We start from the raw sequence: 25,575 nt of genomic DNA on the forward strand, positions 1-25,575 counted from the left end.
CCTCGGACTCTCCCGGGGCCGCTCTCGGCTCCCGGGGGAGGGGTGGCGGGGCCGTCCTGGGCCCCAGCGCCGCAGCACAAACAGGCGCCGGACGCGGAGCCGCCAGGAAGCGCGGGAGGGGGGGGCGGGACGACGGGGGGGGCCGGGCCGCCTGGTAACCCCTCCCTGTCCGGGCCTCGCAGCTCGTTTCGGGGGCGGGGCCAACCCTCTGACCCCCCCCTGGCCCCCTCCGGCCACCGCCCTCCAGGCCCTTCCGGGATCCTAGCCCTCGGAGTCCCTGGGGACCTGGGAAGGAGCGCGGGCCGTGAGGTCTCCCGCCCCCACCCCCTAGCCTGTCGAGGCAGAACCGACCAGCCCCTCCCCACTTCCGCGAGGAGGCAGGGGCGGGGTCACGAAATAGGCCTTTTGCCCGGGGGCGGGGCTTTTCCTAAGGGGCAAGGCCAAGGCATCCCGAATTGGGACTGGCAGGGGACAGGGCAGAGGGTTATTAAGGCTGTGGCGGGAGGATGCCCAGGGTATTGGGGTCAGGGTGGCATTAGCCCAGCTCAAGCCGGGCTGGGCTGACGCAGCATCCTGCCGCGGCCAACCCCCGTCCCTGACAGCTCTGCTGTCCCTTGGGCAGAGATGGGAGATGGCGCCGGTGCTGGCCCTGGCGCTGCCCCTCCAGCCCCGCATTCGTCTGGCGCAGGGCCTCTGGCTCCTCTCCTGGCTGCTGGCGCTGGTCGGTGCCCTCACCCTCCTCTGTAGCGGGCACCTCCTGGTCCAGCTGTGGCACCTTGGCACCTTCTTGGCTCCCTCCTGCCCGGTCGCTGCCCTGCCCCAGGTTGCCTTGGCAGCCAGTGCAGTGGCTCTGGGCACAGGACTGGTGGGTTCAGGAGCCAGCAGGGCCAGTCTGGATGCAGCTCACTACCCTCCCTGGCGAGGGGTCCTGGGCCCGCTGCTGGTGGCTGGCACAGCTGGTGGCGGGGGGCTCCTGGTTCTTGCCCTGGGGCTAGCCCTGGCTTTACCTGGGACTCTGGACACAGGACTGGAGGAGGGCCTGGGGACTGCCTTGGCTAACTACAAGGACACAGAGGTCCCCGGACGCTGTCAAGCCAAACGGCTGTTGGATGAGCTGCAGCTGAGGCACCACTGCTGCGGGCGCCATGGGTACAAGGATTGGTTTGGGATCCAGTGGGTCAGCAGCCGTTACCTGGATCCCAATGACCAGGACGTGGTTGAGTGAGTGATTTGCTTCTCCTCCTCCCTCTTCCTTCTTCTCCTCCTCCTCCTCCTTCCTTGAAACCCCACCTCACCCAGACAGGCAATGAATAGAGTCTAGTGATTGAAAGAATGGGGCACAGCTCTGCCATGTGTTAGCTGTGTGACCGAGGGCACGTTTCCAAACTGCTCTGGGCCCATTTGCTCGTCTGTAAACTGGAGATGATAAAAGTACCATCTTACAGAGTTGTTGTAAGGATAAATGAATTATGCATGCCTGGCACATAGTAAAGTAGTCGGTAAATGTCTCACTCGTTTTTTCCCTTCTCAACTCCTGTGCCCTGCAGCTTCTCCCCCAAGCCTCTATCACCAGACATCCTAACGCCCCTGCCCCTCCCTTTGCAGCCGGATCCAGAGCAATGTGGAAGGCCTATATCTGATTGATGGGGTCCCTTTCTCCTGCTGTAATCCCCACTCACCCAGACCTTGCCTGCAAAGCCAGCTCTCAGACCCCCATGCCCACCCCCTCTTTGATCCCCGACAGCCCAACCTAAACCTCTGGGCCCAAGGATGCCATGAGGTGCTGCTGGGGCACCTGCAGGGGCTGGCGAGCACACTGGGCAACATGCTGGCTGTTACCTTCCTGCTGCAGGTGAGTCAGCAAAGTGTCTGAGGCCTCCTCTGGGCCTCCTCACCGCCTCCAACCCAGGGGCCCCTGGAACTGCTGACGCTCATTGACCTCTTGCCCCTTGCTTTCCCCACAGACTCTGGTACTCTTGGGCCTGCGGTACCTGCAAACGGCACTGGAGGGGCTCGGAGGAGTCATCGATGGGGAGGGAGAGGCCCAGGGCTATCTCTTTCCTGCTGGGCTGAAAGACATGCTGAAAACAGCATGGCTACAGGGAGGGGTGGCCCGCAGGCCAGCACCTGAGGAGGCCCCACCAGAAGACGAACCTCCCAAGGAGGGTCTACCTGAGGCCTAGCGGCCTGGAGCTTGGGGTGGGGATGAGGGGTGGGGGGAAGGGGAGGGATGGACAAGACTGGAAACCTCACAACTCCTTATAGGCTCCAGGTTGGGGAGGGGGGATCTCTGGGATTAGAGAGTTAAGGATAGTCAGTGAGCTGGACTGGGGTAGGAGAGAAAACCAGGTGTCCTAGGGCCTAGCCCATGGCCAGAACCACCAGGGAAGAACAGAAAAAAAACAGCGTGGTGGGAAAGTGACATGGGAAGGACTGGAGGCTGCTTCTGGTGCCCAGACTCAATAAAGCTTTTGGACTGAAGCCACTGATCTTTCTCTTCAAGGGGGTAGGGGCCCTGAGAGAACTGATTTCTGTCTGATGGAGAAGCCAGGACTCCAGGGTTTTGACCTGGTAAGGATCAAATGCAAGAAACTGACATGGGAAGTGAAGGAAAACAGAAGCCCTTCCAGGTTGAGAGTTTTTATTCTGGAGGTGGGAGGGGGGGGTCAGCATGCTCAGGTGGGGAGGGTCCAGCCCAGCTCCTCCAGCCCCCCAGTGCATGCCCAGCCCCAATAAGTTACGCAGTCACTCAGCCGCCCTCCCTCCCGAGACTCTCTGTTTTCTGCTCCGCCCCAGACAGGACCGATCTGGCTCAACACAAGGGCCGCTTGTCCCTAGCCTGTGGGCAGTGCCACAAGGCAGGCTGGGGGAGGGGAGAAGCAGCTGGGCCACGCCCTGGGGTTGAAGGGGCAGAAGGGCCGCCCCTGGCTCTGAGGGGTCAGGACTTGGAAAACCACATCCTGGGCAGGCCAGGGATCCAGTCCCACAGATCTGTGTCTGATGAGGTGGTGGGCAGGGTAGGGCCGCCATCACACCTCGACAGCTGGGTCTGAGCCTCGGCCCTGCCGCTGTAGCTGCTCCTCCTGCTTCATCTTGGGCTTCTCTGTCCGCGTATGCCACACCAGAACCTGTCCCGAGAGGTTTCAGTTAGAGCCGGGCCCAGCCACAGCCAAGCCTCTGGGGCACTCGGTGTAGAACGGGTTCTCCAACCCCCTCGACACACACCGGATTGGCTGCCAAGTATGAAGGGCGGGTGCGGGGAGGCTTTAGTGCCTCTAAAATGGGGCTTAATCCCTTACCCTCTCTGTGTCACATGGGTGCCAGGAGACAGAGTGGCAGGAAGACCACTTTCCTTCCCTGCCTCCCAGCTTCCCCTTCAGGAGAGCAAGCAAGGTTGAATCTGAGCCCTGGAGGGTCTCTCCTGGTTCAAACACCCATCCTTGATCCTACTCCCCAGGGCCTCTTTCCACTTCTCCCATCACCCGTCCATCCCACAGTCAGATTTCTGTGCCCACCTCCATCCCCTTACCCGAGTGCAGTTGGCAGCCCGCGGCTCCAGGTCCTTGGGATCTACAAGGTGGCTCAGGAGACTGCTCTCCAGGTGGCCCCGAGGAGCAGTGGCATCAAACCGGGCGTTGGGTTTAGCCAACAGCAAGGGCAGGGAGACAGCAAATCCCGCCATATCCACTGGGAAGGGCCTATTGGGCTCCCATGCCGTGTGGAAGCCCACAACCCGGCCATCCTGTACGCGAGGGCCCTCGAATCGCAGGCCGCCCACCAGCCCCACTGGCCACACTGAGACTCCACGGGTCCAGCGCATCTAACAGAAGTCAGGAAAGAAGAAACGGACAGGAGGTGGCCCAGAGGAACGGGAGCAGCAGGAAGGACCACTTGAGTCACTCTGCCCCACCGCTCCCCACTCCTCACCTAGGGAAATAGATGACGCGGGCCCCTCTGGCCTGTCTCCCCAGCCCCGTGTCAGTGCTCACCTCCTCAAAGAGCTCCCGGCTGTAGGTGTTATCATCGTCAGCAAAGTACACGACTCCCAGGGTGCCTGGTGGGGGTGGATCCTTCTCTCCCGCCACAGCACCCCCTCTGCTCCGGAGCCAGTCCAGGGCCCTGTTCCGTTGCTCTACACCTCGGGGCCGAACCCAGCCTGGCTCGCCCTCCCGGAGTCGCTGGGCCTTGGGGGTGAGGACCGCCAGGTGTGTGAAGAGGAGGCCAGAGGCAGCCAGTAGCCCCGAGACCAGTGGGGTGGGGCCCTCAGCATCCTCTACCAGCAGCCAGTGCAGCCGGGGCACCAGGCTTAGGGTCTGGGACAGCCGCACCAGCTCCGCCTTCTGCACCAGCCTGCAGGGGGAAAGATGCAGGAGGGAAAGGGGTAGGCACCACTTGCCCACTCCAGAGGGTACATATGGCTTCTCCTGGGCCACTCCTAGCACCCCACACACACACACCCCCCACCCCGTGACCTTTCCCCGACCAGCACCCAAACTCCCTGTTCTTTTGTCTTGTTTTGTTTTTTGACCGAGCCACTCAGCTTGCAGGATCTTAGTTCCCTGACCAGGGATGGAACCCATGCCCACTGTAGTAGAAGCACTGAGTCCTAACCACTGGACCACCAGGGAATTGACTCACCTGCCCTGTTCTTAATGTCCATGTCTGTCACTCACCTCAACCCCAGGGATCTGACTATAAATTAAGGGCACAGGCTTTGAAATCAGATCTGGGTTTGAATGCCAGTTTTGTAACTTATTAGGTGAGACATCTGGGGAAATGGCTCCATCTCCCCAAGCCTCAGTTTTCTTGGCTTTAAAATAACAGTACTTTACAACAATGTTGTTTTAAAGATTAAATAAGATCATGACTTTTTAGAATACCAGTAGGACCATGTTCTTTGCCGCCTATGCTTGGATTTCCAGGTAGAAGAGTTTAGAGGAGCCCTTTGGCTCATTCCTCTTCAGGGGACGAAGATTTATCCGAGTTTAGACAAGAAACTGGGAAGGTAGGGGCCCAGTCTCTTGCAGGCTTCTTTACCCTTCAGATGGGCCTGCCCACCCCAGGCTGATGGTGTGTGTAGGGAGGTGGAGAGGGTCTAGAGATGCCCTGGCGTAGGTGGGTCAGCCATCTGATTCCAGGCAGATGTCAGCAAGCCCTTTTGGCTACAGATTCAAAACCACATTCCCCAGTTGGTTTGTATCACTAATAACGCTATGTTTTATTAAAAAAAAAAAAAAAGGAACACACTTAGCACAGTGTGGGGCAGAGAGTAAACACACCGCAAATAATAGCTGGCGTAACTATTTCTAGACCCCCGTATGACTGTAGGGCCAAGTCCTTTTCTACTTCGATTTAGTCAAGGGGTTCCCAAACTTTCTCACCAAAGGCTCCCTAAGGAGAGAGAGTGAACTCACTGGCAAGTTCAGAATTTCTTTGCAACTTTATTGTTCTATCTTAAAATTTCTCAGGAATATTGTATTCTACTTCACAGCACATCCCTGTCTATTTTAATAGAAAAACATTTTCCCACATTTAGCCTGTCATTTGGCATGCCTTAGCTTGAGGAACATCCCCTGGCCCAGCGCCTCCCAAAACTCATCATCGACCCCAGCCTCTTGGTCCATGCAGATCTTGGGTGCATCACAGCCCATACCTGGCATAGGTGGGGGTAACAACATAGATAGTAGGCAGAGCCTCAGGTTCAGGGGGCTGGGCAGGGGCAGGGGGTGGGCGGCGGAGATCGGCTTGCAGCTGGGAAATCCTCAGATCCTTCTGCCGAAGCTGCTCTGCTGCTGCCCGCAGGGGAGAGAGGCAGTCACATGGCTGGCCTGGTCCCAGGAAGCAGGGATGGGGGCAGAGAACCACAGTACGTTCAGCATCCCAAAGGGCCATAACCTTCTGTTCAACTAGCCACTGCCAGGCTCTCTTTACAACTTCTCTAACAGCTTTTCTACGCCTTGGGTGGTGGGGAGCTCACTGCCTCAATTAGCAGTCCCTCTCCGACTTCAACAATTCCATCCATTACAGTTTTCATTTGGCTATTGAGATGATTATCTGCCTCCATCCTTTCTACCTGCTGGTCCTAATTCTGCCTTCTGGAACCATAAAGAACAAGTTGATCTCCTAAAACAGGACAGTCTTTCAAATACCTGAGGATCATGCAGTGGCCCAGTCTCTAAATCCCTGCATAAGAGGCAGGGTTCAATCTGTTCCGCTGGCTGTGTGACCAAAGACTCATTAAATTCATTGATTCCATCATTGGATAAATATTTATTGAATGCTCCTCCTGGGAGGCACTGCCTTAGGTGCCCGGGATGCAGCAGGAAACCAAACAGACATGGTCCCTGCCCTCATGGAGGTTTCAGTTTAGTGAAGGAGCTGGACACTAAGCAAAGAAACAAATTAATAAAATTATTAGAAACTGTGGTAAGGGCCATGAAGGAAACAAATAGGATAGAGACTTAAAGAGAATCCAGATTAAGAGAGTTACTTTAGCTAAGGTGGTCAAGGAAGGCCTGTGAGGTGGTGACATGTGAGCTGAAACCTGAAGGATGAGAAAGAGGCAGCTGGGAAAGAGCTGGGAGAACAGCACCACAGGCAGCGGGGACAGGTTAAGTGCTTGGAAGCAATGAGCGTGGGGTTTTCAAGAAACTGTCATGAAGCCAGTGTGGCCGGAGCAGAGCGAGCGAGAGGGTTAGGAAATGGGGTTAGAGAGGCAGACCGAGGCAGGATCCTGCGGGGCCTTGCAGGCTCTGGGAAGGAGTCTGATTTCACCCGAGGTGCGGCGGGCAGCCGCGGTGCGTTCTAGAGAGGGGACTGCGCCCGGCGGCCGCAGAGGGCTGTCGGAGGGCCGAGCCGGATGAATGCGGTCTGCGCGGGGGTTCATCCCCAGGGCGGGATGCTCGGCGGCGGGTGCCCTCGGGCCGACCCGCCGCACCCCCGCCCCGCCCCGCTCACCGAGCTGCACCAGCGCGTAGAGGAGGCCGGCGATCGACACCAGGAAGTAGGCGAGGAACACGTTCTTCAGCTTCAGCTTCATGGCCGCGCCACCGCCGGCGCCTGGACAGGCGGGGGCCGGCAGGCACGAAGGTCCCCGCCCCCAGCCCGCCAGCCTGCAAGCCCCGCCCCTGCATCGGCCCCGCCCCTTGTCCCGCCCCCCTCACCCTCCTCTCGCCCGGCTCCCAGGAGCTGGAGCTGGCAGCAAACGTCGCCGCCCACTTCCGGTCAGTCTGCACACTCCCTCCCTCCGGGTTAATTTCCGCTCCCACCACCTAGTTCTGGGAACCACGGGAGTGGGTGACGTCATATCCGGCGTATCAAGCGCACGCGGCCGGCGGTCAGAAGCCAGGTAGGGTACTTGGGAGTGGCTTTGAGACCCTCCCCTTGATCTCTAGTCCCTCTGCGCAGATTTTCTCCTGATATTCATTCATCCATCAGTCACTGCAGGTAGTAACAGTAGTTCAATACACACTTGTTACATGAATGAGTGAAATCTAGGGCCTATCATGTGCCAAGCCTGTGCCCTGGGTGTCTCATACAATCCTCACTATAATCCTTTGATTATAATTTTAATACAATTTAGGATAGTACCACTCTAAAAACTGATGTTGCAGAATTTTGATATTTAACAAGATACTCCTGGCAAAAATGCAAAAAATACATAGTAATCTAATAAATTAAACCAAAAAATAGTAAAGGGGTATTTTTGATATTTCATTAATTAATCAACCTCTTATATTCTAATATTTCTTGGAATTTCTTTTTTTTTTTTTTGGAATTTCTAGTATGACTTGGAATCAGGTCCCTTTCTGGGATGAAGAGTTTATATCCACAGTGTTTCTCCAGCACATCTGGCAGTAGTTCAGGAGCAAACTGCTATTCTTCAGGGTTGTCACAGTATCTTGGTCCACTTTTGTGTAAGAGATAGGTATTGTCCCCATTTTACAGATAAGTAAGTAAAATTGCGCCAAATCATGTAATTCCCATTGTACAATTTTCTATGTCCCTTCTAGATACCTGACTCCAGGATCTGTACTGTCTCCTCTGACCCACACTGAAACAGGTGACAGTAGGGGTGGGGGTAAAATGCCAAGGCAATGAGCTATCTCCCAGGGAATTAACTGGAAATTTCTTTTTTTAATAAATTTATTTATTTGTTTATTTTTGGCTGCATTGGGTCTTCGTTGCTGCCCGTAGGCCTTCTCTAGTTGCAGCCAGCGGGGGCTACTCTTCACTGCGGCGCGTGGGCTTCTCATTGCAGTGGCTTCTCTCGTTGTGGAGCATGGGCTCTAGGCACGCGGGCTTCAGTAGTTGTGGCACGTGGGCTCTGTAGTTCTGGCTCGCGGGTTCTAGAGTGCAGGCTCAGTAGTTGTGGCTCACGGGCTTAGTTGCTCCGCGGCATGTGGGATCTTCCCGGACCAGGGCTCGAACCCGTGTCCCCAGCACTGGTAGGCGGATTCTTAACCACTGCACCACCCAGGAAGCCCCTGGAAATATTTCTTGAGCTGAGGAATTCCATGAACACATCCCCTAACTCCTCACAGGCATAAACCATCCTGAGCAGTAATTTTTCCAAACAGACAAACCTAGTTTCTTGTTAAAATAATCTCTAAGACTTGTGGTCAGTCAACAAAATGGAGGAAACTATTTCCTGTCACTAACACAATGGGAAATTTTTTTAAATGCTGCTAGCTAAAGAGAAGCAGTCTTTAGTATGAGAACATCTGACATATAGCTATTTCTATTCAACAGGGACCCCATTAGCTCTGGTCACCACTATTAACTAGGCCTACTAAAATCTGATGACCTTGCTGGGCTCCTCTATGAAAATACTGGCATCAGGGACTTCCCTGTGGCGCAGTGGTTAAGAATCCACATGCCAGGGCTTCCCTGGTGGCGCAGTGGTTGAGAATCTGCCTGCCAATGCAGGGGACACGGGTTCGAGCCCTGGTCTGGGAAGATCCCACATGCCACGGAGCAACTGGGCCCGTGAGCCACAATTACTGAGCCTGCGCGTCTGGAGCCTGTGCTCCGCAACATGAGAGGCCGCGATGGTGAGAGGCCCGCGCACCGCGATGAGGAGTGGTCCCCACTTGCCGCAACTAGAGAAAGCCCTCGCACAGAAACGAAGACTCAACACAGTCATAAATAAATAAATAAATAAATAAATAAGAACGTGAATTTCTTTAAAAAAAAAAAAAAAGAATCCGCCTGCCAACGCAGGGGACACGGGTTCCAGCCCTGGTCCGGGAAGATCCCACATGCCGCGGAGCAACTAAGCCCGTGTGCAACTACTGAGCCTGCGCTCTAGAGCCTGAGAGCCAGAACTACAGAGCCCACGTGCCGCAACTACTGAAGTCCATGCACCTAGAGCCCATGCTCCGCAACAAAGAGAAGCCACCGCAATGAGAAGCCCGCGCACCGCAACGAAGGGTAGGTAGCCCCCGCTCGCCGCAACTAGAGAAAGCCCGCGTGCAGCAACGAGGACCCAATGCAGCCAAAAATAAATTAATTAATTTAAAAAAAATATTGGCATCAAGCAAGCTGAAGGAGGCTTGCACTCACTCATTTTGCTCAACCAATGAGGCTTAATGCTGAAGCTAAATGAAAATGTCAGGTCCTCGGGCTTTTAGGGGTCTGTGGTTCAGGCCAGAACTGGAATCCAGACGCCAACAGTTATTTATGGTTTCTCTCTTTATTGTTTCTCCTTTTATCAAAACCTGTCACAGCTGGGGGCCAAAAGGAAGTAAAAAAAATTCCCACAAACATTCCCCATCGTCCCCAGTTAGTCCTCCCCCACCCCCCACCCAGGGCCCTGGGCCAACCCTGAGCGCACATGGTCATCTCCCCCACCCTCAGCCTTCCCCCAGCAATAAATACAGGTGACCATGATTCGATGAAACCACAACTGATTTCTCCATCTGGAAATGCCCCCCAAGGGGACAAAATTTTAGGAGGCAAAAGAAGTCTCGCTCATCCCCTCTTAAGGAGTGGAAACTTCTTTCCCCCAAGGGACAGGGGAGGTAGAACTGCCCCTGTCAGAACCGCAGCTGCTCTAGAGAGAAGCAGGGAGAGGAAAGGCTGGGATGCCAGGGAAGAGGATGTTTTCCAGCAACCTCACTCCTTTGATCCATTCATCCCTTCTCAGGGTAAGGGGTGGACCCAGTGCATCAATGGGGCATAAAAAGGGGAGGCCTGATAGAGAAGAGCCAGGAGGAAGAAATAAAAGGAGGGAGAACAGTTTGGTGGGGAGGGAAGGGGAAGGAGAAAAGGAGCCCTAAAGCTCACTGCCCTCATCTTCTTCTAAGAAATGGCATCAACACACAAGAGACATGAATGGAGAGGGTATGGAGGAGATTCAGGGCCCCCAGAAGAAAGAAAAGAGAAGGGAAAGCAAGGGCCCTGTGGTCCCCTGGTCTTCACAGGTGAATGTGCTCCAGTCAGAGCAACAGAATATTTGGGGATGAAGGGAGATTTGGTGTCAATGGGGTGGGAGAGGTCAGGAGATCACAAAATGAATTCAGAGCCCAGGGAAAGCCCTCTCATCCTGCCCAGATGTTGGCAGAATGTGGATCTTGAGATAAGAAAGGTGAAGTCTGGGGAAGGTCAAGCTCCAGGGCAGAAGGAAGAGTAACTATCATGACCATCACACCCCACCCCAACATCCCTTGGGTTATCGCAGGTGAATACTCCAGTCGGATACCACACTGACGCCAGGCTTGCGCAGGATCAACACAGAGGTCTCAGGGTCATGCTGGAAGGACAGGCGGCTTTCAGGAGATCCTGGTGGAGGAAAGAGAAAGAGTGCCAGGGTCAATAGCAACTACTTTCCTATATGCAGGGGGTCCCCAACCCTGCCCCTGCTTCTCCTCTTTCCCCACCTGGGGGCCAGATCACTCACCTTTTGTCTGGAGTACCACGGTTGCTGGCTTTCCAGCCCCTATTATCACCACCCGCTCAATCCAAATTGGTGTCTCAAAGTGGCCTTTGGGGTCGGCTGAGCTGGAGGAAGCAAAAATGGATACCCGTCAGGAAAATAACTGTCAGAGCAGAAAGGAGGAGAGCAGAGCAAGGCCATAATGTAAGAGCACAGTGAGCTGTAAGCATCCCAGAGGCTGCCAGGGAAGAAAGGGTACCTCCTCACCTGGAGACAAGGGTGTTGCCAGAGAATGAGAATCGACGCAGCAGGAACTCATGGCGAGTCTGATAGTTGAACGTGTGCCCATCATCTAGAAAGAGCTCTCCTTGGGCCGTACCCTGAGCAGGAAGTGGGATAGGCGAGAGCCTGAGCCCAAGAGGGAGTGAGGGGCACATCCCCAGGGGACTGAATCCTAGGAAGGTAGGCAGATGGTTGAGGAGGCTCCCTGCCTATGCGCTCACCTGGAGGCTGAGTGCAACGTAGAGAGTGATGGGGTCATCCTTCATGCAGTCCGAAGAACGCCGCACTCGCATCCATCGGGGCACAATTGTCCCTCCACGCTGGAACACAGGGATCTAGGGCAAGAGCAGCGCTGGGATGAAGTAGCCCTGTTGTTCAACCCTGGGCCCTGCAATATCTTTTGCTCGTGCATATCTGTGTCCCCTTAGGAACTGGACTCCAAAGTATACACTCTCTCCCCTTCTGGAAACCTACAGGGAGATGGAGCTGGCAGCTGGGCCAGGCATACTCACACTGCTTAGAGTTACAGGCAGATACAGGGTCTGGGGACCATGATGCTTCTGGTAGCTGTGAACGTCATACCACACCTGTGGGTGCAGAGGATATACTCGGTCACTCGCTGCACAGAGGACCCCCACTCTTTTTACCCTCTCTGACCTCCACCACCTTTCCCCACCACACCCTTCCTTAACTCACCTCCCCTTGGCCAGGCAGATAGACCTGCACGCCATGAGCCTCAGAGTCTGATACAGGGTGAACCAGCAATGCATCCCCTAAGACACAGCAGAATCAACTCTGAATTGGGGAGATCAGTTCCCAAAGAGGGAGCCCTAGAGCACCCACCCCCTTGCACCCCTGGCCTCGTTCACTCCTCCCTCCCTGCACATCCACAGACGTATCTCTCACAGTGCTTGCTTCTTCCCAGCCCTATCCCAACCCACCACTAACTGTCCCCCTTGTTTCTCACCAAGCAGGAACTGATCATCTATACTGAAGGTGGTCACATCCTGAGGATAATGCACCCACAAGGGCCTAGGAAGGAAGCAGGACAAGAAAGGAAGACACTTGCTGTTTGGCAGAAGTCAAAGATGCTACCCCAGGAACTGGCAAGAAGAACAGCACAGGGGGAAGACCCGCGAGCTGGCAGCCAGACAGCCCAGCAGGCTTAAGGACTCAGCTCTGCACTCTAACCTTGGTCTAGACATTTAACTTCCCAACCCGTCTCCCTGCCTCTTCCCACCTTGCTCCCTCTGGAAACTGCTCTGCATAGCTACCTCCCAGCGGCCACTTCATTATCCTGGCCTGAAAAGCCCTCCAGTTCAGGCTGAATTTTCCACTCCACCTCATCTACCTCTCCCTCTGGTTCTTTACCCCTGAGACACACTGGTTTGTTCCTACTCCTGGAACACAACAAACTCATTTCCATTTCATAATTTTTGCACTTGCAGTCTCCCCTGCTTGGAACATTCTTCCTCTGCGTCACAAAAGTCTGTCTTACTCATCAGTCAGGGCTCATCTTTACGTGGCCTGTTTGTGGAACTTAACTCCGTTACCCTGTTCTGTTTTTTTCAAAAAGCCTGTCAGTTTTGGCAGTTTTCCTATTTCCATATTTGTTTACATGTCTCTCTGTCTTCCTCCGAAGAATGTAAGTTCCACAAGGGGAGGACACTTGTCTGACTTGTTTCTGGCTCTGGGGATAGTGATGAGTAATGCCTGGCACGTCATAAGCACTCAGTAACGTTTACTGCTCTTCATCTCCCCACTGGTCTCTTCTTACTCTTGACCTTGCAGTCAGATTTCCCTCCTTTACAAGGCCCTGGCGAATGAGGCAAGAGGCCCGGAGATGGAGCCCCGTCTCCCAGCCATCTCAGTCCACTCTACACAGACCCAACTGAATGCCTCACCTCATGATAGGAATCCCTTCACGATGGGCCTGATAGAAGAGGGTGTACCAGAAGGGCAGTAAGGAGTATCGCTGACCCAAGGCATCTCGGATTATGTCATGGTACTGAGACGGTAACAACCACGGCTCTCGCCGACCAGTGTCCAAGTGGGCATGTGCCCGGAAGAATGGCTGGTAGGCACCCATCTGGTACCAGCGCACAAGCAGCTCTGGCTCTGGATTTTTGAAGAAGCCGCCCACATCCGCTAGAGAGGGGAGGGAGGAAACCGGTTGGAAAAGAGGGTGAAGGAGGGCTGCTGCCTAAGGAGCCCCCCAAGGCCCCACCGTGGACTGTCAGTTCTCTGCTCGGGCCTAGGTTTTATGCCCTCTCCCTTGCCCCTCTCCCGCCAAAGCAAGGCTCCAAGTTCCTCGCCCTCTCACCTCCACAGAAGGAAAGTCCCACCAGCCCCAAGCTGAGACACATAGGAATAGAGATCTTCAAATGGTCCCATTCGGCAGCATTGTCGCCTGTCCACACGGCTCCTGAGGAAGAAAAGAGGGAGGGAGCTTGCAAACAGTGAAGGGGCTCAGCCTTTTACATAGCTGACCTCTCTAACCTGCCACATCTCCTCTGGGGCCCCCAGAGTCCTGCTGAAGATGGCAGAGTTCACAAGAGCACTTCAACAGGGACTGGCCCTCCCACTCCCTGCCTCGCTTTTAGCGAACAGCTGGAAGGAAGCACGTAACTCTCAGAGGATGGACAGACTTCTCCAAGAACCAGGCCCAGGTCCCTCTGCCACGGCTTTATTCTCCAAATCTTACCAAAGCGCTGGGAGCCAGCAAAGAAAGCCCTGCTCAGGACAAAGGGGCGTTCTATGCCCCCGGAGCGCAGCACCAGCCCATCAGCAGTCGCCATGTGCTGCGTGGGAACAGGAAAGAAGGGTAGTGAGGAGCAAAAGCCAGCTGTCATCGGTGCAAGTTCTCGGCCCTTGGTCTCTCCTCTCTCAGTCCCTTACCACGTAGAGGCCATAGATGTTATGCACGTCTCGGTGCTCCCAGCCCCCATAATGCTGGGCATCCTTGAGCATGGTGACCTCAGGACCATTGAACACGGATGGTTCATTCATGTCATTCCAGACATAGAGGCTGGGAGATGAGCCCTGAGAACACAAGGCAGAAAATGGGGACAGACGACAGAGGGGAGGAAGAAGACAAACAGTGTCAGAGCAGAGAGCTCCTAGGAATCCCGAAAGATGCATTTCTCAGGGCCCTCCCAGGGTCATCAAGGCCCCCTGACATCTTATGAGCAACCAACCACAGCAGGGCTAGCAGGCGGAGAATGACTGATTCCAAGAGGTAGAGTGGGAAAGACAGAGGCAGGTCGGGAGGGGCTGCCATACCTCATAATTGTCAAAGCGAAACATGTTAGCCCACCAGGCCCTCATCTTGGGATTGGTGAAATCAGGGTAACCAGCTGCGCCTAGAAGAAATCAAGGATGGCTTTCAACCCCTGAGGGGCAAAACAGTCTCCACTCTAGCCCCCTGGTCTCCCAACAGCCTCCTTCAATTCCGGGCCCACCTACCTGGCCAGCACCAGCCTTCATAGTCAGAGCCATCCCGGGTTTTAACGTACAGACCCAGGTTCTGCAACTCTTCATGTACGCGGTAGCCAGAGTCCACCTTGATGTGGGGGTCCACGATGGCCACCAGCTGGGGGCACGGAACATGGGTGGTCAGAGTTCTCCAGGGATATCATGCCTGAGAAAACCAACCATGGCTGCGGCCTTCTTACCTTCCGCCTCTTGGAGGCCAAATGCTCAAGCATGGTGAGGGGCTGGGGGAAACGGCTGGGGTCCCAGGTGAAATACCGCTTGCCATCAGCATGCTCAATGTCCAGCCAGATGACATCGCAAGGCAGGTTGTGATCATCGAAGCCCTGATCGACTTCCAGAACGTCAGCCTCATCCCGATAGTTCCAGCGGCTCTGGTGGTAGCCGAGGGAGAAGAGCGGGGGCAATACCTGGGTCCCTGCAGGTTCAGTGAGGGATGGGGGTCACAATGGGGTCAGGCTCAACCTGGGGCCAATGGGGATGCCCAGAAATTGAGGGAGATGAAAGGGCACAGGGCTAGAGAACAGGCCAAGGCACAGGATTTCTGAAAACGCAGTCATCCCTCTCGAGAGGCCAAGGACCAGAAAGGGAGGCTGCAGGCTGACAGAGTAGGGACACCGCGTACCTGTGAGACTGGCGTACTGCCGGAAGACGTCAAAGACAGACGGCCCAAGTAGCAGGAAGACATCGATGATGCCACTCTCCGATATCCAGCGAACATCTGTCTGTGGGGTCTCCCCAGAGCCCTGCAGATAGTCCAGCATCTTCCCAAACAGGGTCTGCAGAGGGGACCAGGGAGAGGTCTGACACCACCCTCTTGCTTCGCAACCCAAAGACAAAGTAGCAGTGTTCTCCTCAGAGTCCTCACGCAGCTGGCTCCTTGAGTCACTTCGGGCTGAGATTAAACGTCACCTCCTCAGTGAGGCTTTCCTGGGCCCCATCATAAGCAGCACTGCCCACCCCCATCACATGACCGCTGCATTTCTTTCTTAGAACTTACCACCACTGAACTCATCTTCCCTCTGTTACCTGTTTAATCTCTGCCTTCCTCCTTTCCTAACTCAGTGAGCAATATATCCCCAGCACCTAGAAAAGGGTCTAGCTCCTAACGCATACTCAATAACAAACGTATTAATAAATGCAGAAAAGGAAATACCTTCCCCATGAGTCTGTGTCTTCTGGGAGTGTCCGGGGAACTCATATGCTGCTCACAAGGCCCAGGGCCTGTCTGTCACCCAGTCCCCAAACAGGTATCCAAGTAGGCCACCCTACCAGCCTCTTCAAAGCAAATGCCCCTAACACACCCATTTGTCTCAAGGCCTGACGATTCCCTCCCTTGTTGCTCCCCATGCCTGTGCTCTCACCTTGCCTGCAGTGTTGGAGGATATATCAACCCAGGTCTCCGCGGCGTTGAGCCAGAAGATGCCCAGGTCCCGATGAGGGCTGTGTGCTAGGAGCACAGGCACAGACCCATACAGGGCCATGCGGTTGTACAGCTCATACTGGAACACGTCCAAATTGTACAGGCGATATGGCTCCCCACCCCTGCAGGCAGACAGACAGACTGGCCCCGGGCCATGGCACGCACAGCCCCAGCCCCACAGACACAGATGAGGGATAAAAACTGGCCCCTCCGCCCTTTCTCAAAGCAGAATTTTCTGATGACCAAAGGTCCTCTGGCACAGGAAGTGAGCCACGCTTGTCTGCAGTGCCTAATCTGTATGCACATCTCCCACAGCCCTGACTCCTGACCCCTTCCCTCCCCCCATATCCTGATGTCACTGTAGGACTCACTCAGTGACTTTCAGCCTCAGGTTGTCTGCATGCTCGGGGATCCCATACACATGCTCCATGCCGGGCAGAGAGAAGTCCAAACTCACAGACGTGGGGCCTGGAAGAAAAGCAAAAGATGAGCTCCAGAGCTCCTGCTTGGCAAGGACTCCCTGTCCCCCTGCCCAAGGCTCTCCCAGCCGCTCACCATAGGGCTTGCTGTCAGTGTGAGTTTTAAATGTCTCTTCCCAGGCTCCTGGCTCATCTTGCTCTGCCTTCCCCTGGGTCTCGTCTGGCTGGAAGGAGAAAGCAGACCACTACTCAATCACACACCAGGTCCTCTCTCTTCCCTTGCCCATTTTCTAAATCCCATCCGTGATGGCAAGACTAAGCTCAAATTTCTTGTGGGCCTTTCCCCTCCAACCTCCCAGCCAGCCCTGTGCTCCAACCACCCACCCCCACCAACTTGCCTTGTCACCATCCCCAGGTGTTTCCTCGGGCTGGGCCCCATCGCCCTCAGCTGGGTCTTTTGATCCTTGCCTGGAAGGTAGGAGAGCTGTCTGCTCCAATCCAGAGGGGGCAGGGACGAGGGGCTAGTGGAAGGAGGGGTGAGGGAATAGAGAGCCAAGGGTCCAAAGGAACGAAGGCATTGGAGGAAGGGACTGAATGTTAAAGCTTGGAAAGGGACCCCCAGTGAGCAGATAAGTGTCCAAAGGACAGGGAGAGAAATGAGAAAGGGAAATGAGAAGTAAATGCCACTAAGAGGTGCCTTCCAAACACAGGCCCAAACCACCAGCCTCTGCCAGCATTCCAGAAGAGACAGGCAGACAGGTTCAAGGGCCTGGGTTCGGAATGCCAGTCCTAGCCCTGCTGCCTCTACCAAGAGACTCTGGCCCCAACTTCCGTCACTGGGCCTCAGCCTCTTGGCGTGACACAGGGTTTTGCAAAGGCAAGTGAGTCATAACCATGGTCAAGCCTCTATACGGGGACTCAAACAAGAGGTTCTGCCAAAGGATGCTTTCAAGGGCAGCTGGCAAGCAGCTCTGCCCAGAGCCTCAGTGCACGCCAGCTGAGAGCCAGGAACCCCAGCAACAGGCAGCATCTCTCCACCCCTTGGCAAAGCAAGAAGCTCCCTACATTCCTCAAGGACATCCAACATTTCATCTTCCTTCTCCCAGGGGGCTCCTAGCCAGGGGAATGGGGAACAGGAACCAGAGACCATATAGCTGGGGAAAAAGAGGTGAGTGAAGGACAAGGTATGGAAGGGTCTGGGGCACCTTCCCTGGGGGCCAGAGTGAAGGGCAGGTAAGGGCAGAGGAACAGATACAGTACCAGTGGTCATGGATTTACCTAGAGAAAAGGTTCTTGATCTTATCCCAAATGCTACCGAGCGTGAGACTAACTTTATCCGAGAAACTGGGGCAGGAGGAGATGGGTAGGGAAGGGGAAAAGGAGGCACAAAACCAACACAAAAACAGAAACATAAAAGTGAGTTTCAGTCGACAAACTTCCAGAGATGGGGTGGGGGAAGAAATTAAAAACAAAAAACAAAACAAAACAAAACAAAAAAAAGGAAGAAAATAAATCTGGGAAATGTGATGGTGTGAGAGGGGGAAGAGGGAAAAGGCAGACCCAGGCAGGCCTCTCAGGGAGGAGGTGCCCAGGGTACAGCTCACGGACAAAAGTGACTGCCTCCTGGTCTGTACAGGAAATGGAGAAAACTTCAACCCAGGTCTGCTTGCTACCCTCCCTGATGGTCAGCTTCTCCCAGCCCCCAGCCCCGACCTGGCTCTACTACCATCCTGTCTCCTCCCAGGGACCCAGTGCCAGACCCTACAACGCCCCTAGGTTCCTTCACACTAGGTCCCCTTCACTCCCGAGCCCTGTACTCACGAGACCCTGGGAGCCCTCTGGTGCTCAAAATGTAAGAGTCCTCGGGCGTTGACACTGAGCAGAAGGCTGCGGCCCTCCAGGAGGTCGAGGCGGAACGGCCGTGCCGTCAAGATGATTTTATAGGGTCCCTCAGCCATGGTTAGCTCCACGCTGTTGTCATCCCGGCCAGAGACAGAAAGCCTGGGAAAGAGATCAAAAGGGATATAAGGAAGTGCAAAGTGCCAGGAGTAGTCATGACACTTAGAAGACGGGGGACCTGTTAAGAGCTATACAGGCAGTGTGGGAACAGTACAGGGACAGATAAGTTGACCAAAGGAATCAAATAAAGAGCCTGGAAACAGACCCAAGCATCTTAGAGTGTTGAAATGTAACAGATGGCATGGCAGTTCAGTGAGGTCAGGAGGACTATTCAATAACAGAGTGGAAAAACACATTTTCTGTATAGAAAAGAAATGGTATCACATTCCTACCTCATACCAGATACAAATATCAACTCCAGACAGATTATGACTTAAAATTTTAAAGTAAAACCTTTAGAAGAAAATATAAAAAAATATTTTTCTGACTCTGAGGTAGAGAAGGATTATTTAAACACAACTTAGAAAACACTAACACCAAAAGGTAAGAGACTTATCTACCTGACAACATAAAATTCAGAATTTCTATTTATCGAAAGATAAACCTTAAGGGTAATCAAAAACAAGAAAAGTCTGAGAAATTGTCCCAGTCTAGAGAAGCCTCAGGAGACATGACAACTAAATATAAAACAGTATCCTGGATGGGCTCGTGAAGCAGAAGAAGGACATTAGGTAAAAACTAAGGAAATCTGGTACCTCCCTGGTGGCGTAGTGGTTAAGAATCCGCCTGCCAATGCAGGGAACTCGGATTCAATCCCTGGTCCGGGAAGATCCCACATGCTGCGGGGCAACTAAGCCCGTGCGCCACAACTACTGAAGCCCACGCGCCTAAAGCCCATGCTCCGCAACAAGAGGAGCCACTGCAATGAGAAGCCCGTGCCCCGCAACTAGAGAAAGCCCGCACGCAGCAACGAAGGCCCAATGCAGCCATAAGTAAATAAATAAATAACAAAAAAACTATGGAAATCTGAATAAAATATGGACTTTAAGCTACAAGGATATATCATACAACGCAAGGAATGTAGCCAATATTTTATAATAGCTATTAACGGAGTACGACCTTTAAAAATTGTAAATCACTATGCTGTACACCCATAACTTACGTAATATTGTACATCAACTATACTTCAATTAAAAAAAAATGAAATGGTGGCGCAGTGGTTAAGAATCCGCCTACCAACGCAGGGGACACGGGTTTGATCCCCGGTCTGGGAAGATCCCACATGCCTTGGAGCAGCTAAGCTCGTGCGCCACAACTATTGAGCCAGAGCACCACAACTACTGAAGCCCACGCACCTAGAGCCCATGCTCCGCAACAAGAGGAGCCACCACAATGAGAAGCCCATGCACCGCAATGAAGAGTAGCCCCTGCTCGCCACAACGAGAGAAAGCCCGCACGCAGCCACGAAGACCCAATGCAGCCAAAATAAATAAATAAATAAAATTTAAAAAAATGAAAACACTCTAAAAAAAAGGAATGAAAAAAAAAAAAAAAGAAGAAACATGAACTTTAGTTAATGATATCAATTCATTATGTATGACAAATATACCATAGTAATGTTAACAGAGGAAAACAGGAGTGCAGGGTATACAGGAACTCTCATAATATTCTTGAAACTTTCCTATAAATCTAAAACTATTCTAAAATTAAAAAATATTTGGGACTTCCCTGGTGGCACAGTGGTTAAGAATCTGCCTGCCGATGCAGGGGACACAGGTTCGATCCTTGGTCTGGGAAGATCCCACATGGCGCGGAGCGACTAAGCCCTCGGGCCACAACTACTGAGCCTGCGCACCTAGAGCTTGTGCCCTGCAAAGAGAAGCCCGCGCACTGCAACGAAGAGTAGCCTGCACGCAGCAACGAAAGACCCAATGCAGCCAAAAATAGATAAATAAATATTTTTTTAAAATAAAATTAAAAAATCTTTTTTTTCAAGGCACCTTTAGAAAAGTAAAAAGATAAGCTACAATCTGGGAAAAGACAGCTGCAATACATGTAAGTAATAAAGAATTGGTATCAAGACTAATGAATTTCTACAAATCAGTGACGACAAACAACATAAAAGGAAAATGAGCACAGCAGTGAACTTCCATTTCACAGAACAGTAAACCAGAATGACAGATAAATATATGAAGATATGCTCAATATCAGTAATAAACTGGGAAAGACAAGCAAGCCAAGACCACCACATGGTATCATCCTACAGCCATTCCACTGACAAAAATTAAGTCCAATAGTACCAAGGGTTGGAGAAGATGCAGTTCAATAAGCCTCTTATATATTGCTGGTGGAAGTGTAAATTGGTAAGCCACTTCGGCTTTATCTTGGAAAGTTGATGATTTCCATATTCTACAACTCTGCAGTTCTTCTCTTAGCTATACACCAAAGAGAAACTCCTGCACAGGGAGACAGGAGACGTGGACAAGAATGTTCACGCCAACACTGGAAACAACCCAAATGCCCATCAACACAGAAATGGAGAAGTAAATCGGGATATATTCATATAACATAATATTATACAGCAGTAAAAATGAGTTTCTGAAGCTACATGCAACAAAGTTAAATCCAGTTAAGTGAAAAAAGGAAATCCCAGAAGACCACATTCACTAAGATACTTTCCCTATAAAACTCAAAAACAAAATCACATAATTTATTGCTCAGGGAAATGTACGGAAGTGTGTATACGTATATACGTTCCCACGATATAACTGTGAGAACAAAAAAACAAGGGAATAATAAACTTCAGAATAACAATCATCTCTGAAGGAGTCAGGGGTACAGGACAGTGAGATGTATATGTTTGGGTTAGGTGAAGGGTTTATCATGTTATTTTCTAAGTTAAATACTTAACAAAGAGCCATGCGTGAAATAATGACGATGTGTCATGACCCGAGTATGTAAATAATCCTATCCTGAATATCTGAGGAGGAATTGAGGAGGGAGGAAGGGAAGGAGGGAAAGAGGGAAGGAAGGGAGGAAGGAAGGAAGGAGAGAAAGAAAGAGAGAGAAAAGAGGGAAAAAAAAGAAAGAGAAGGAAAAAACAGACGAGACAAGACGGGGGACAGGACAGGAAGGGAAGGGAGGAACCAACCACAGAGACACTGTGTTCCTGGAAGGCGAGCTCCATGCCCTTGCTGACTCCCTCTTGTATCTCCAGCACCTAGGCCAGGCCTGGCACAGAAGAGGAAGCAGTATTTCTTTGCTGACTGAATGAAGATAAAGGGTGAAAGAGAAAACAAGTGAGGGAATTCCCTGGCAGTCCAGTGATTAAGACCCTGTGCTTTCACTGCCGAGGGCGCAGGTTCAATCCCTGGTTGGGGAACTAAGATCCCGCAAGCCAAGCAGCTCGGCCAATCAATCGATCAGTTGAGAAAACAAGTGAAACAGAGGAACAGATGAGGGAAGGCCGAGGAGAGCGGCCGGGTGCTAGTCAGCTATTATCCCAATGTGGAAGAGAAAGTCAGCTGCCACATAAAGGTTCATTAGGAAGGAGAAAAGGGCCATGGAGATGGATATGCTTCTCAGGAAAAATTTACCCAGCTGTGGGGGGATCAGCCACCAACACGTCTGGCACACGGTATCGGGGCCGCCGGGGCGCTAGTTCACCAATTCTGATCCGAGTCATGTTCTTTCGAAGCCCCTGGAGCTCCAGCACAAGCAACACCTGTGGAGGCAGAGGTCTGGGTCTGGAGAAAGGAAAGGGCTATACCAGGAAATGCCCTCTGAACCCATTTCTCTCCCGAGGGGGTCTCCTCCTTCTAGCCCTTTGCCTAAGGGATCTGAAATCTGAATTCCTCACAAAGTAGAAGTCCCAAGGTTAGATGGCACAGGATGTTGGCTATAGGTTTCCCCTTCCCGAATTACCCCTTAGCCATTTCTCCACCCCCACCAGACTCCTCCTTTCCTCCCCTGACCTTAGTGACTTCGTTGATCAGATGGACCGTGAGGGCATCAGGACCAAGCTGCAGAGAGTCCAGCAAGGCTCGGTATGGAGAATGGCCTGGCCGTATGCTTCGTTGCCTCCTGCCAATGTGAAATGACTGAGAACGGGGGAGGGTTCCCCAAGGCCCCTAAGTCCTTCTATCAGCTGCAGTGCCCCAAGCTACCTCATCTGCCACAGACACCTCCCACATTACCCTACTTTCCGTTCTAGTCTCCCAGAAATATCATACTTGCAGAAGGAACTCTCTTCGCAGGTCTTAAAGTTGCTTCTATCCACAGCAAGGCTAATTCCCAGGCAGACCCCTAAACAAGCCAGTACCAAACCAGTCCAAGACCTAGGGGGGAAAAGGACAAAGAGGACACTATCAGCACAGGGTCAGAAAGGGCCCCACCTTCTGAGGTAAAGGCCTCTTCCCACCACAACCCTAACAGGGGAGAAAGATAGAGTCCCATTAAACAGAAAACAAGGCAGAGTGGACGCGGGGTTAAGTGTCAGGCCTGAGGAGTTGGCTCACGCACACCTTTCCTTCAAAAGGCAGAGGAAGTGGACAAAGGATCCTTGGCCTTCAGAGGCCTGGTATTGACTCAGGTTACATCAGCCTCTCAGAGGAAAGGAACAGCAACAGCCAGTCCCAGGGGAAGTGGTGGCACCGTATGTGTGGAACAGAGAAACAAAGTAAGCCATGCCTTTTCACTGGCGAGACGTTGGGGGGACCTACAGTGAAAAAGTTCAAGATGTACCCTCAGCTAGCCTGCTGGTCACAGGTTCCTGGGGTCCTGACCTCCCTAGCACTCTAGGCACCCTGCTCCTCTGATCTCCACTCCTGTATCTTTGACGTAAGTCACCACTATCGCCACCTAAGCTTGAAAAGAATAACAACAGCTAACCTGTATTGAGTCCTAATTTCCCCCCACCACCCCATCTTGGGGGGCCTGGCTAACTGCCTTATACTAGTTTTCCACTCTCCCTGCAGTTTTCAGTAGTGTCTATGCCCAGGTCTCCCCCAGAGATTTCAATCTAATTGGCCTGAAGTGGGACCTGGGAATCAGATTTTAAACTCCCCTAATCAATTCTAATAGGCAACCAGTGTTCAGAACCAATTCTTTATACACACTAATAACTCTTTTCCCTTTCTTTCACTGTTTTCTTGGTGAATGTAGGATGGGGATTTTTCCCAGATGGGAACACTGAGGCATAAAAGGTTCAATAATTCATCCAAGATTGAACAGCCAGTATGAGGTGACACTGCTGAACTCAGCTCTGCCTAACTCCAGGGCCCAGGTACTTCAGGATGTACAGCACATTGCACTAACCACCAGCAGGGCCTGCCTCATGGAGGACCATCACACCAAGGTTACCACAAACTTGTCACTTCCCCAACACGCTATCAAATGACAGACAAGGGACTAACAGGCTTATCTGAACAAGTTAGTTTGTTAAGGATATATTCATCCACTCTGAGTAAATGCTAAATAGGGATTCTCACACTTTAGCGTCTGTTAAGAGTTACGTGCAGTGCTTACTAAATGAAGATTCCCGGGTCCCAGGGAATCTGCAGTTTAAACATGCTCTCCCAGTGACTGATTAGGAGAACACTCTGAGAAAGTGTTCCAAATAAGGGAGAATAAACAAAAACACAGACTTCTCAGCATTAAAACTTTGCTACCTGCCAATAGGGTAACCAAAGAGTAGGGCCTACAAACACATTGTATCCAGCATATCCTCAGTATCTGCTTGAAAGCTAAAGGTAAAGAAAATCACTAGAAAGGAGATCACAGAACACAGTAAGCCCTCCAGTTCCAGAAGAATGTGCAAGGCAAGCCAGGCCACACAGAAAGATGAGGAAAACACCAGGCTTTGTGGTTTAATAGGCCAAGCAAGAACAAGTAGTAGCAAAACAAGCAGAAGATATGCTACCAGAAAACTCAAAAGTAAGGCATGTGGCCCAGGTCCTGAGGAGTGACTGCAGCAGACACCCCGAGCAACTGACCCCGTGTCCACCAGCCCAAAGCAGCAGTAATCAAAAGTACAGTGAATTAAATACTCTCTGGAGTCCTACTTGCACAATCTATAAAATGGGTTTGGAGAGACGCCAATGGGGATAGGATTTCTGAAAGATTTTTCAGATGTGACCTGTTGGAAGGCCCTAAGAACTCAGGACTGCCTTGAACGCCCCTGGGCAAGAGGTGGTCACAAGCCAAGGTCAGGAATGAGTCGCAGGGAAAGGTGCACCCATTTATTGTTTCAGGTCACAGGCTTCTGGAGTCGGATTTACGATCCACGCTTTTTTCACCGCTGCCGGCAGTACGTGCCTCTCCCACCCCGATACATCCGTTAGGTCCTGGTAAACACTCTGTGGCGCTGACGACTGTTTCGAACCGTCTTTTCAGTAATATAAATGCAGAACAAACCACTGTTGTGTTTGAGCAACATCATCCAGGTCGACTGTGAACTTACGGGATCCTGCCCCAGCCGTGCCCAACGACCGTGGACACCAAACAAGCCAGGGCTGGTGTCCACGTGAAGACAAGGGCAGGGCAGGGTCCGGGGCTCTCGAGGGGAGGGCGAGAAGGGCAGTGGAAGCAAGACTGCCGGCCGCGGTGCTTCCAGCGCGGCTGAGGGGCCGCAGGGCAGCAGGCTGCATTCCCGGAGGCCAGGCCGCATCTCGTCCTCTGCCCCGATGGCCCCGCGCACTGCAGGAAAGAGGCGGCAGCGTTAACCGCCGCAAGCTGCCAGGGAGGGCGGCGGCTGAGAGCGGACAAGGCCAAGAAGAACGCAAGGCTGCGGCCTTCTAGAGCCACCGGGCCGGAGCGGAGAGCCCCAGAAACAAGGGCCCCCCCCGACGCGGCGAGGAGGCTGGGGGCACCTGAGGCCGCCTCCAGAGAGACAAAGAGTCCTCACGAGGCTGGGGGTGGCGGAGTCTCAGGAGAACATACAGGAAGGAGAGATACGGGATTTGGGGGTCTGGGGGCGTCCCGGGCGCGCCCCCGGGATCCGGGCTCCTCACCGCCTCCTACGCGCCGCCACTGCCGCTACCGCCGCCATCTTGTGCCGGGTTTGCTCCCTGACCCGGAGCTTCCCCTCCCCCAGCGCGCGTTGAGCCACGTATCTTAGCGCCCGCCCCTTCCGGCTTCCTGATTGGCCGGGACACACTGAGGCCTGGCGTCTGTCCCATTGGCCG

General features: G+C 52.9%; 3 protein-coding genes across 7 annotated transcripts; 1 reads left to right on the top strand and 2 right to left on the bottom strand.

Moving 5' to 3' along the window:
* The first annotated feature begins 433 nt into the window (after positions 1-433).
* ROM1 (retinal outer segment membrane protein 1) lies at positions 434-2,481 on the top strand. The gene is made up of 3 exons (XM_036859814.1): positions 434-1,221; positions 1,606-1,852; positions 1,965-2,481. The coding sequence occupies exons 1-3, from the start codon at positions 632-634 to the stop codon at positions 2,181-2,183; spliced, it is 1,056 nt and encodes a 351-aa protein (XP_036715709.1). The 5' UTR covers positions 434-631; the 3' UTR covers positions 2,184-2,481.
* Positions 2,482-2,628: 147 nt separating this feature from the next.
* Positions 2,629-7,112, bottom strand: B3GAT3 (beta-1,3-glucuronyltransferase 3). 3 transcript variants are annotated; one of them, XM_036859989.1, is made up of 5 exons: positions 6,958-7,112; positions 5,654-5,828; positions 3,990-4,350; positions 3,530-3,820; positions 2,629-3,128 (listed from the first exon to the last, which is right to left on the bottom strand). In XM_036859989.1, the coding sequence occupies exons 1-5, from the start codon at positions 7,037-7,039 to the stop codon at positions 3,030-3,032; spliced, it is 1,008 nt and encodes a 335-aa protein (XP_036715884.1). In that variant the 5' UTR covers positions 7,040-7,112; the 3' UTR covers positions 2,629-3,029. The 3 variants fall into 3 exon arrangements, with proteins under 3 accessions (XP_036715884.1, XP_036715887.1, XP_036715886.1); XM_036859992.1 differs by having other exon boundaries at positions 5,654-5,789; positions 6,958-7,098; XM_036859991.1 differs by having other exon boundaries at positions 5,654-5,792; positions 6,958-7,098.
* Positions 7,113-9,678: 2,566 nt separating this feature from the next.
* GANAB (glucosidase II alpha subunit) lies at positions 9,679-25,478 on the bottom strand. 3 transcript variants are annotated; one of them, XM_036859986.1, is made up of 25 exons: positions 25,402-25,478; positions 22,624-22,728; positions 22,366-22,474; positions 21,988-22,115; positions 18,314-18,493; positions 17,771-17,836; positions 16,891-16,960; positions 16,629-16,716; positions 16,445-16,541; positions 16,015-16,195; positions 15,276-15,429; positions 14,833-15,068; positions 14,624-14,750; positions 14,441-14,520; positions 14,057-14,200; positions 13,863-13,959; positions 13,482-13,583; positions 13,063-13,306; positions 12,126-12,190; positions 11,855-11,931; positions 11,671-11,745; positions 11,380-11,493; positions 11,144-11,256; positions 10,901-11,001; positions 9,679-10,782 (listed from the first exon to the last, which is right to left on the bottom strand). In XM_036859986.1, exons 1-25 carry the CDS (start codon positions 25,437-25,439, stop codon positions 10,673-10,675), a joined length of 2,901 nt encoding a protein of 966 aa, XP_036715881.1. In that variant the 5' UTR covers positions 25,440-25,478; the 3' UTR covers positions 9,679-10,672. The 3 variants fall into 3 exon arrangements, with proteins under 3 accessions (XP_036715881.1, XP_036715883.1, XP_036715882.1); XM_036859988.1 differs by lacking the exon at positions 25,402-25,478 and adding an exon at positions 24,635-24,708; XM_036859987.1 differs by lacking the exon at positions 17,771-17,836.
* Between the last annotated feature and the right edge of the window lie 97 nt (positions 25,479-25,575).

Source organism: Balaenoptera musculus, chromosome 8 (genome assembly GCF_009873245.2).
Source record: "Balaenoptera musculus isolate JJ_BM4_2016_0621 chromosome 8, mBalMus1.pri.v3, whole genome shotgun sequence".
Lineage (NCBI taxonomy): Eukaryota > Metazoa > Chordata > Mammalia > Artiodactyla > Balaenopteridae > Balaenoptera > Balaenoptera musculus.